Source organism: Solanum tuberosum, unplaced genomic scaffold (assembly GCF_000226075.1).
Source record: "Solanum tuberosum cultivar DM 1-3 516 R44 unplaced genomic scaffold, SolTub_3.0 scf00018, whole genome shotgun sequence".
In the NCBI taxonomy this organism is placed as follows: domain Eukaryota; kingdom Viridiplantae; phylum Streptophyta; class Magnoliopsida; order Solanales; family Solanaceae; genus Solanum; species Solanum tuberosum.
The window spans coordinates 2,217,865-2,230,114 of record NW_006238944.1 but is presented as its reverse complement, the minus strand read 5'-3'; the positions used below and the strand labels follow the sequence as shown (position 1 = coordinate 2,230,114).

Below are 12,250 nucleotides of genomic sequence, written 5' to 3'. Positions count from 1 at the left end.
CTCAATTTTTATCCCCCCCCCCCCCCCCCCACCACCACACACTCAGACTTACAAAAAGTTGGTTAAATTATTGGAGAATCAAATCAAACATGAAACGTTAAAAGATCTTAAACATAACTTTACTACAAATCATACATTCAAGTATAGTTTTCCAACTTTTTATCTAACAGCATTCTTCACTTTGGCAAACCATAAAAGACGAAATATGTATTGGTTGGACTTTTGAATCGCCGGAAAAGTCTAGCTTGTCACCAAATAAGTCCAGAAAAGTCTGGCTTGTCACCAAAGAAGTCCGGAAAAGTCTGACTTGTCACCAAAGAAGTCTAGTCTAGTCGAGTCAACTGGGTTGGAGTCACAATGGTAGTCTAAGAGTGCAACTGTGTAAATTTGAAAAGGAAACCCTAAAATTACCTTTTAACTTTTAAACCCCTTAATTGCTCGCTTTTTTTAAAAAAAAATACAAAAGGCGACTGCCTTTCTCGCCATTGGTCGCCTTTTGAAAATACCTCACCACAAAGGTAATAGGCGAGGAAGGGTCGCCTCACCTCACCTAATCACCTTTCACAACACTGGGGCTACATAAATAGTGTTTAGGCAATAATGGGGATTTTTAACTGCATAATGAATACAAATGAAAGGTTGGGACAGAAATCAGGGAATTTAGGCAATGTGCTGAAGAATGTGAGCTTCAAAGACCTCAAATTATGAGGGTCCTTTCATTTGGATTTTGGAATAATAAGCAAAAGGGGGGAGAAAGAGTATCGTCTTGATTAACATGGATTGGATTACACAACTGCCAGCATCTGAAGTCTGCTTTATGAATGAAGGGATCTATGATCATTGCCCTGCAATCATAAGCTTTATGGAATTGTATATGAATTTTTTTTTTGTTTGTTTAAACAAAACTTAAAGGCCTCATTGAAAGTAAAACATGCAAACTGACAAATGAAGAAAAAGAAAAGCAACCCCCACAACTCTTATTGTCATCCCTACATTCAAGATAGTTTAATATTACATAACCTGCATCTACATTCAAAATATACAACATGAGCCCCAAATATGGGGGGTTAACAAAGAGAAAATGTAAAAACTTTTCTTACTTATGTAGATCTACGAAGCTCACTAGTCCTCGAATTAACTGCTAAACAGAAGGCTCTTGTTAAATCAGATAACTTTCACTGGACATTAGGTTATTCAATGGGGCAAAACTCCACAACAAGATGGCTCTAAAAAGAAAGCTGCTTCGTCACATTCTCACTCCTCCGCCAGATATGCATCAAAGAGCATACTAGGTCACACATGTGAGAGGAACACATCAAAACAACAAGAGTACCTGACACACTTCAAGACCCAAAGCTTGCACTGTTGCTCAAAGGGCTAAACTGATTGTCCCATGTTTTGGCTCGCGACATCTCTGACAACAGCCAATTCATTCACAGGAGTTGGTCAAGTTGCAGGTTTGCTCCTCCCATTTGGCATCGTAGTATTCCCACTGGAATCCCGCTTTGCTTTGAAAACACCCCAGAGATAGTACTTACCCTGAAATCCTGCCAATTGATTTTCTAAGCAGATTAACAACGAGCCTCAGATAACACAAAACCTAGAAGACATGGTGATATTTAATCTGAACACCCTTAAATTCAAGTTTATAGTGTGGCATTCAAGTTGGCAGGCTTATGACGGTAAGAGTTCAGATTTTATTTTATTATATTATACTACAAGTGGGTCCAAACTTCCTGGTGACTATATTTTTAGGAGAAGTAACTTCTGTCAAATTTAAGAGAGTTCTCAAAAAGCATTAACCCATTGGCAATATGACAAGTTATAAACCTTCATCTTTTATAAGCATGAAAGATAGATGCTGGTTTAATTTGTTCACTTTGCTGAAAGGATGTGATAAGAAGCAACTGTCTAAGAAACTGGACTTGATCCAATATGCGCATAGCTAACTCTGCCCTGTGCTTTGGCTTGAAAAAATGAACCATTTGAAGTCTCCCTTTTCAAAGCCACAGGAAGGCACTGTCTCTCTGCGTTAACATTTTTTTGGTAATCTGACCACCAATCCTCGACTTCTAATTACCGTATCTCCTTTCAATCAACAACAAAAATTCTCCAATTTCTTTCAATTTTTTCCCATGAAGTTAACTTAGTCATCAGTTTGAACTTTTAATAGCATAAAAGTGGACCTGAAGCGCTTTGTTAGAATAGAAATAAGTATTTCCTACTTAAAATAGGAATAGGAATAGGAATCCTAGTTGGAAGAGGATTCTAATGTAGTGTCTACAAATAGGGTCTCAATGTAACAATTTAGATACACAATTCAATAATATTTTTCCCATATATTTCTCACATGGCATTAGAGTATTGGTGAGAAACTTCAAGTCACCGTGTCAAATTCCGGCGACGACGGTTGGGATTGATTTGTGTCATCTTTCGTTCAGAAGGTGTTGTGCAAAAGACAACACCATCACGAGGCTCGGGAAGCTCAGGCGACCGAACCCCAATTAGATCCACCGGAAAACAGCCCCTCACGCACCTCCACGCGCCGTTCGAAGGTGGAAGTTTTCCGGCAAGATCTGGTCACGCGCTGCCGCGTGAGTGCTGCTCCGGTTATCTGTTTTCGAGCAGTTTTCTTCTGTTGGGGACGTCCAGTATTTCCGACCAGAACCCATTTAGTTTTCTCCAGATCCGATCACCGGAATTAGGGTTCCGGTGATTTTTCAGGCAGTTTCCGGCAAGTTCCCGACAAAATCAGAATTTTCAGGCCACTGTGGGCAGATTCCGGCAGCTTCCAATATTTTCAGACCACTGTAGCAGTTTCCGGCAGTTTCCAGCGTACATAGCAGTCTATGGAGAATCAACGAGGGGGAGAACGTTTTTGGAAAGTTGATGCTACAACACCGCTCTTGCCGCGAAAAAAGCGTCTTAGCTTTGCATGGTCCACCACCCAGTTATGATCTTATTGATCTAAAGGAATATAATGAGCTCCTTCGAAATCGCGCAAGTAAACAACATTTTGGAAAACCTCGATCTAAGTGTAGTCATTGTCATAAACCTGGACACACTCGTGACATATGCTATATTTTGCATGGTCCACCACCCCGTTATGATCCTATTGTTCTAAAGGAATATAAAGAGTTCCTTCGGCATCATGCAAATAAACAAACGTCTCCACAAGTAGTTTCGGTTGCACAACCTGATGTTTTTGTTGCGGGTAATTCTTTTACTTGTGTGTCACAGTCTAGCACTCTTGGATCATGGGTCATAGACTCAAGGGCTTCTGATCATATCTCTCGTAATAAATCACTTTTGTCTGATATTGTTTATTCACAATCTCTTCCAGCTATTACTTTAGCCAATGGGATCCCAACAAAACCAAAAGGGGTTTGAAACGCCAAACCCGTATCTTCTGTCACCCTAGACTCTGTTCTTTATGTCCCTGGTACTCCTTTTAATCTAACATCTGTTAGTCGTTTGACGAAAGCCCTACATTGTAGCATAACCTTTTTTGATGATTGTTTTCTCATGCAGGACAGAGTACGGGACAGATGATTGGAACAAGACATGAATCACAAGGCCTTTACTATCTTACCTCTTCAAATTCCTTAACAGCATGCTCGGTTACAGATTCCCCAAATCTAATACACAAATGTTTGGGACATCCAAGTCTATCCAAACTGCAAAAGATGGTGCCTAGTTTGTCTAGTTTATCCACATTAGATTGTGAGTCGTGTCAACTTGGGAAACACACTCGTGCTACATTTTCACGTAGTACGAAAAGTCGTTCATAGTCTATTTTTTCATTAATTCATTTTGATATTTGGGGTCCTAGTAGAGTCAGTTCCACCTTAGGATTTCATTATTTTGTTAGTTTCATTGATGATTATTCGAGATGCACTTGGGTTTTCTTAATGAAAGATCGTTCTGAGTTATTTTCTATATTCAAAAGTTTCTTTGCTGAAATACAAAATCAGTTTGGTGTTTCTATTCGTACTTTTCGTAGTGATAATGCCTTAGAATACTTATCATCCCAGTTTCAAGAGTTTATGTCTCACCAAGGAATTATTCACCAAACATCTTGTCCATACACTCTTCAGCAAAATGGTGGAGCAAAAAGAAAGAATAGGCATCTCATTGAGACTGCTCGCACTCTCCTCATTGCATCCCATGTTCCGCTGCGTTTTTGGGGCGATGTAGTCCTTTCATCTTGTTATTTAATTAATAGAATGCCCTCTTCTTCTATTCAGAATCAAGTTCCACATTCCATACTGTTTCCTCAGTCACATCTCTATCCTATCCCCCCTCGTGTCTTTGGGAGCACATGTTTTGTTCATAATTTAGCCCCAAGGAAAGATAAATTAGCTCCTCGTGCTCTCAAATGTGTCTTTCTTGGTTACTCTCGAGTTCAAAAAGGGTATCGCTGTTATTCACATGATCTTCATCGATACCTTATGTCCGCTGATGTTACATTTTTTGAGTCTCAGCCTTACTATACATCTTTTGATCATCCTGATGTATCTATGGTCTTTACCCATACCTCAGGTTTTACCTGTGCCAACCTTTGAGGAATCTACGATTACTTCTACATCTCCAGTTGTAGTGCCACCACTACTAACTTATCATCACCGTCCACGTCCAGCCCTAGTCCCAGATGATTCATGTCATGCACCAGACCCTGCTCGTACTGCGGACTTGCCTCCTCCTAGCCAACCGCTTGCACTTCAAAAAGGTATACGATCCACTCGAAATACTAACCCACATTATACCTTCTTAAGTTATCATCGTCTATCATCACCCCATTATGCATTTGTGTCGTCTTTGTCCTCTATTTCCATTCCTAAGACTACAGGTGAAGCACTTTCTCATTCTGGATGGAGGCAGGCTATGGTTGATGAGATGTCTGCTTTACATAAGAGTGGTACTTGGGAGCTTGTCTCCCTTCCTACAGGTAAATCTACTGTTGGTTGTCGTTGGGTTTATGCAGTCAAAATTGGTCCAGACGGTCAGGTTGATCGACTTAAGGCTCGCCTTGTTGCCAAAGGGTATACTCAGATATTTGGGCTAGATTATAATGACACTTTCGCTCCTGTGGCCAAAATAGCATCAGTCCGTCTTTTTCCCGCCTTTTTCTATCTATGGTTGTTGTTCATCATTGGCCTCTTCATCAGTTGGACATTAAGAATGCTTTTCTGCATGGTGATCTTGAGGAAGAAGTCTATATGGAGCAACCACCTGGTTTTGTTGCTCAGGGGGAGTCTAGTAGCCTTGTATGTCGATTGTGTAGGTCACTTTATGGTTTGAAACAGTCTCCTCAAGCTTGGTTTGGGAAGTTTAGCATAGTAATTCAGCAGTTTGGCATGACTCGTAGTGAAGCTGATCACTCTGTGTTTTATCGGCATTCTGCACCAAGTCTATGTATCTATTTGGTTGTTTACGTTGATGATATTGTCATCACCGGTAATGATCAAGATGGTATCACCGATTTGAAGCAACATCTCTTTAAGCACTTTTAGACTAAAGACCTTGGCAGATTGAAGTATTTTCTAGGTATTGAGGTTGCTCAGTCTAGATCATGTATTGTTATTTCTCAACGCAAGTATGCCTTAGGCATTCTTGAGGAGACGGGAATCACATGATGTGATGTAGACCTATTAACACTCCTATGGATCCCAATCTTAAACTCCTTCCAGGACAGGGGGAGCCACTTAGTAATCCTGAAAGGTATAGACGGCTTGTTGGAAAGTTGAATTATCTCCAGTGACTAGACCTGACATCTTTTTTCCTTTGAGTATTGTAAGTCAGTTTATGACTTGCCCTTGTGATAGTCATTGGGAAGCAGTTGTTCGTATTCTGCGATATATAAAGTCAGCTCCCGGTAAAGGACTACTCTTTGAGGATCAAGGCCATGAGCATATCATTGGATATACAGACGTTGATTAGGCAGGATCACCCTTTGACAGACGTTCGACATCCGGATATTGTGTTTTAGTAGGAGGTAATTTGGTGTCGTGGAAGAGTAAGAAACAGAATGTGGTTGCTCGATCTAGTGCGGAATCAGAATATCGAGCAATGGCGACAACAACTTGTGAGCTAGTTTGAATCAAACAGTTGCTGGGAGAACTAAAATTTGATCAATTTGGCAAAATTGATCAGATGGAACTTGTGTGTGATAATCAAGCGGCTCTTCATATCGCATCAAATCCAGTGTTTCATGAAAGGACTAAGCACATTGAGATTGATTGTCACTTTGTCAGAGAAAAGATACTCTCAGGAGATATTGTTACGAAATTCGTGAAGTCAAATGATCAACTTGCAGATATCTTCACCAAGTCCCTCGCAGGTCCTCGTATTAATTACATTTGTAACAAGCTAGGTACATATGATTTGTATGCACTAGCTTGAGGGGGAGTGTTAGAATAGAAATAAGTATAACCTACTTAAAATAGGAATAGGAATCCTAGTTGGAAAAGGATTCTAATGTAGTGTCTATAAATAGGATCTCAATGTAACAATTTAGATACACAATTCAATAATATTTTTCCCATATATATTTCTCACACGCTTTTTTTGCAACACAATATACACAAAATAATGAGAAGCACGAGAACGGTGGTCTCATGTTTAGCAAGCATATCATCTTCAGGGCAAACCAAAATAGGAAGGACATGTAGACAGTGAAACAAAGGATCAAATAACAACTCACTCCAGTATAGCAAGGGAAGTTCTGTAGAAGTGAAAACCAAAAGCTCAGCATTAGTTACGGTTGCTCGTAGAGCAAGTTCTTCGCCAATCATCTGCTCCACCAACTGATCGAACTCTTTTTCACATCTAAAGCAAGAAAAACAGAAGGATAATAAACCAAATTTTGATAAAAGAACCTGGTCAATGGTGAAAATAGAAAAGTAATTACCTTGTGTCTGATGGAAAAAAATACAATGCGATGTTGTCATCAGTGGGCTCTGATATGGTGAAACTCTTAGGCCATACATCAGACTTTGGAAGCATTTCCAGTTGAAGCAAAGCTGGAAACAAGCTTGCTTCTTCATAAACCTTTTGACATGCTTTAACCGATAGGTGAGCTAAAAGTCCATCAAATGTCTCATACTCTTTGTTCAGTATGTTAAAGCTACCCCTGTCAGATCACCATAAAGGATAAATTTGCATTAGCACCACAATAAATCCATCAGTTAGATTATATCCTGAGCTAAAATTCATGAAATATCTTCTGACCTCCAAATGAAATCGACAAGAGGCAACGCTCGTTCCTGGCCAGCATGTTTGGGTTCATTTGGCTGTTCACCTTTTGAAAATTGAGAAGGCTCTTCATTGAAAACAGTTCCAGATTGAGGTGTTAATCTTATATCTTTTCCAGGCACCGATTCCGTTTCTTGATGATTGCCAGATGATGATATACTCCTTGTCTTTTCAATCATGCTAGAAGAATTACCCTGTGTGCTAGGCTGAACATCTCCCTCACAAGGTTTCTTCAAATGGCAAACTTGAAAATTTTCTCTCGCTAGCTTGTCCAGTGGGGCAGTAACTTCTTCCTTTGATCGCTTAGCTGGCAATGGAGAAACATTAGCTGATTGAGTTCGTTCATTGCATGCAATGCTCGTCTGTGACTCATGGGATTGCTCAGAAGAGCTATGTACTAGTCTTGGCTCATAATTCTCATCTCTCAATGAGGTAGGACTAGATTTTTTCTTGCTCATCTTCATGCCTGAAGTATCACCCGCTATCTGGCGATGCTCTACCATTTCAATCCCAGAAGGTGGCTGCTGAAGTTGTTGAAGCCTACCTTCACACCTCTTTAATATTGTCTCAGGAACATCAATATTTACTTCAGAACTCACTTTACAATGTCTTGAACTAGTGCAATCCTTATTTTCTACTGTGATGGCATCAGATTTCTTGATGTTTAGTTCGTCTAGCTCTTTCACTTCACAGTCATCGCAGACCCAATAAACAAATTCACCAAATGTCACATTTTCAAGGCAGTAGCTGAAAAAATAAGCAAAGATCAACAAACCATATAAAGAAACACAAAAGGATTACCTGTAATCCATCTTGGTTTTCAATTGCTCTTAACTGTTTATCTAGTTATCATTGATTAAATTTATTAAGTAATCGACTAGAATTTCGGAAGGCTCACAATCCACCTCCCCTCTTGTGCGTTCAGAAGATATTTGATTTAAGACAACCATCCATAAAGTTAAGCAACCAAAGATTGAGAGAAAAAGATTGAGAGAAACAGGGGAAGGTCTTTACAAACCAACATATTGAAGAATGTCCAATGCAAAGAGAAAAGGTAAATTAGTATGAACTAACAACTTTTAAGTTATATCCGAGTTGATAAAATACCAAAAGTTGCTACTTTGCTCAAATTCAAAGCTAGCAAAAAATAAAAAGAAAAAAAAAGCAGTACAGGTACTGGTCTGTCCACAACTTCCATTACATAACTGAAGTTCAAATGGAAAAAGGTTTTCAATGATTTAATAGCATAATTCCATCATAGGTTCATGTAAACATTCCAGCTAGTTATAAAGACCATTGACACTCCATTCTGTAAAAACAAATAGAAACACATACACACACAATAAAAAGTAATGACCCAAACGAAAAGGGCCACTGGTCCATTGACTATTCCCAAACAAAAAAAAGGGTTGTTGGCATGTTTATTGCTATAAGGGAAACTTAAAAGAGAACGAAAACATCAACAACTATGCTAATGGAATTCACTCAACAGAACAAATCAACAAATTGCCCGCATTGAAACAAAAGCTGGAAAAATTGCCATATAAGAGGGAATACAGGGACCCTTGTTGAGGAAACAATCTTTGGCAATATTAATCATATCATACTATACTAAAAACGGGAAGGTGCTAAGTCAAATTGAAAGATAAAATGTTCATAAAAAATTGAAAGACTATTTTACCAATCACTTAAATAATAGTTTTGTACTAACAAGTAAACTAACTTTCAAGAAAGTAATAAATTTGTATTCCCATAGTAAATGAGCAGAGAGGCATGTGGAGTTCCGGTGCAATCACTTGGTGGAGCCTATTCAAATTCTTGGTGTTGTTTTCATCTTCCTGTACACTATTGGAAATAATTCCTCACCTTTAAAATGCCCATCCAATGCTGTTCTTTCAGCTCTCAGTAATTATTATAGATTAATCTTTTTTTCACCCTTTCTTCCACTTCATCAAAGTGGGCAACTAAGTCAATTAAACAATTTCCCCCAGTCAGATCATTTAAAAATATACTGTTCCTTTTATTTGGAAAATATACTCACCATTTGCAGCACACAACCAATCTACATATGTCAAAATTCCAGTAAGTTTTTTTCTTTTGCAGTTAGTTTTTGAGTATTGTGCTATTTCTGTAGTTCTTATATATATATTCAGTGGAAACTATGTTTTATTGATTCATTTCTTTTACTTGGAGAGTCTAATCGAGTACCTTGAAAAAACTCTACCTTTTTGTCTAGAATAATCTTGTCCAATTTTGATGTTAGTTATATTACTGCTTGATTTGTTCAGAAGATGCTAATAACTTGCTATATTCATGTAACTTGCAAAAGAATAGTTTACTCATGTTTCAAATATTGTTTCTTTTTGCTTATTCGTCTATTTCATAGAAAATGAAAAAAAGAATGTAACAAGTACTTGCAATGCAGTTGTTGCAGAATTGTATGGACTTGATAGCAGCGACAACAAGAAATGTAAGTGGTTTTGGTGATAAAAGTTGGGGAATTGAGGTTAGAAACATTTGCCAGAAGGGGAGCAAACAAAATTCATTTTGAGGTGTACTATGAAATTTCTTGAACTATATATTTAACAGTTTTCAAAGCTCCAGCAGTATGAAGCGAATTAGCAATCTTTCATTTTACTCTGAACGTTCACTCTTTGCACTTTTATAGCCTAGGAACTACCCTCCCTTATGTGTAGAGGTGTATCTTGTTATTTGTATTTCATGCTCGTTTTTATTTATATTTCTTCTTGAATGCTTTAACTTCGGTGTGAAGCAAAAGGCCTCAAATTAATTTTTGCCCAAAACGTGTAATTATGTCTTGTTCTTGATGATTTTGAATAATTTGTAAATGAAAGTTAACGTGCTATAAGTATGTAAAAGAGAGCTTCTCCGAATTTGGAAATAATTGATGGGAAAGAGAACTTCTCCTTTAAAAATCCTTTATATGAGTATACAAGAAGTCGAAGAATAGGCTTAAGCTATTAGGAATTAAAGCATTTCTTTTCAATTTGTAAAACACAATAGAGATAACATGTTACCCCGTTGCTCTCAATTTTCATGTGATGGACTAACACCTGATTCAATCATATTGAAAAGAGAATTATAACTACTCATATATATACATATAAATAGGTAGAATTTTTGCATAGGATTGTATATTATATGATTTCTAAAAGTTTATACTCATTGACATAGGGTTTACGCACACGTGCCCAGAACTAGTACAAATAAAATGCAAGCTCGTGGATGGTCTAATGGGTCACCTAAATTTTATCTTTTTCCAACATTAAGAAGAGAAGATTGTTAGAATAGAAATAAGTATTTCCTACTTAGAATAGGAATAGGAATAGGAATCCTAGTTGGAAAAGGATTCCAATGTAGTGTCTATAAATAGGGTCTCAATGTAACTATTTAGATACACAATTCAATAATATTTTTCTCATATATTTCTCACATGGTATCAGAGCATTGGTGAGAACAAACAAGTCACCGTATGTCTATGTCAATTTCCGGTGACTATTGGGTCTGATTTTGTTATTCTTTTTTCTTTCTGTGGGTGTTGTGCGGAAACCAACACCACCACGAGGCTCGGAAAGCCCCCGCGACCAAACCCCAGCCAGAACCACCGGAAAACATCACCCCATGCACTCTCATGCGCCGATCGGAGGTGGTAGTTTCCAGGGAGATCTGGCTCACGCGCCGGCGCGTGAGGGATTTTCTGATCATATTTTTTGAGAATTTTTTTGACAGTTGGGGTCGTCCAGCCATTCCGACCAGGCCCATACTGTTTTTGACCAGATCCGATCGCCGGAATTAGGATTTCGGCTATTTCCAGGCTATTTTCGGCGACTTTTCTTTGAGATTTGAATTTTCCGACAATCAGATCTCAATAATCAAGTTTTTTTTTTTTCGTTGTTTTCAAGACAAATTTAGCATAATGTCTTTTGGGTGTGATGTTTTTGGTTCTATCGATCGCCAGAATTAGGGTTCCGGCTATTTCCAGGTTGTTTCCGGCAACTTTTCTTCGAGATTTGACTTTTCCGACAATCAGATCTCAATAATCAAGTTTTTTTTTTTCGTTGTTTTCAAGACAAATTTAGCATAATGTCTTTTGGGTGTGATGTATTTGGTTCTAAAAATATGGGGATTGGAAGTTCTAGCCCTATAATCACTTCAAAACTTTTATTGGGGAAGTTCAAACTATTTATCTTGGGCTTCCTCGATTGAGCTGTGGTGCAAGGGTCAAGGTGTCCAAGAAAAATTAAAGAACAAAACTTATTTGGTAGATGTAAAGGCAAAGACTAGTGAGGAAGATGCAAAAGACAAAGCACAATGGGAGAAAGTAGATGCTCAATTATGTAGTCTCCTATGGCGTTCTATTAATTCCAAGTTGATGCCCTTGTTTCGCCCATTCCTGACGTGTTATACAGTTTGGGAAAAGGCTCGTGCTTTATACACTAATGACATATCTCGATTTTATGATGTGATATCTTGATTGACCAACTTAAAGAAACAAGAATCCGATATGTCTACTTACTTGGGACAGGTACAGGCAGTCATGGAGGAATTTGACACATTGATGCCAGTTACTACGAATGTGGAAAAACAACAAGAACACAGACAAACATTGTTTCTAGACTTACTCTTGCTGGACTTCCTCCTGATCATGTGTTATCACTCCATAGTTATCCAATAGTTACTGCAGTAATTTCTCTTTAGTAGCAGTTATTTTCCTGTAATAGTGCAGTCTTTCATTTCAGTTAAGTTAGGAAGTCATGTCCTAGTTTCTAGGGGTAGTTATTTTATAAGAATTGTATTTAAACTATCTGGTGTATGAAAAAACGGAAGCAGAAAATTATTCAAGTTTTTGAGTACTTCAAACTCAAGAGATTGCAGGTTCTCTCTTAACGAACCAGCACCATAGGTAGAAAAAAGAAAACTTCAGAATTTATCTTGCAGCGTCCCATAACTAGATCCATAACCGGGGACCATAACA

The 12,250-nt window shown here is 38.1% G+C and overlaps 1 protein-coding gene across 1 annotated transcript in view; it reads right to left on the bottom strand.

The window, feature by feature from the left end:
• Positions 1–946: 946 nt before the first annotated feature.
• LOC102581686 (uncharacterized) overlaps positions 947–12,250 on the bottom strand; it is a 19,898-nt gene continuing 8,594 nt past the window's right edge. Inside the window, exons 3-6 of the mRNA XM_006340418.2 lie at positions 7,231–8,001; positions 6,911–7,132; positions 6,704–6,828; positions 947–1,547 (exon numbers count right to left, since the gene is read on the bottom strand). Of these exons, the coding sequence (XP_006340480.1) occupies positions 1,447–1,547; positions 6,704–6,828; positions 6,911–7,132; positions 7,231–8,001 (1,219 nt within the window). The 3' untranslated portion in view covers positions 947–1,446. The remainder of the gene's footprint in view (positions 1,548–6,703; positions 6,829–6,910; positions 7,133–7,230; positions 8,002–12,250) is intronic.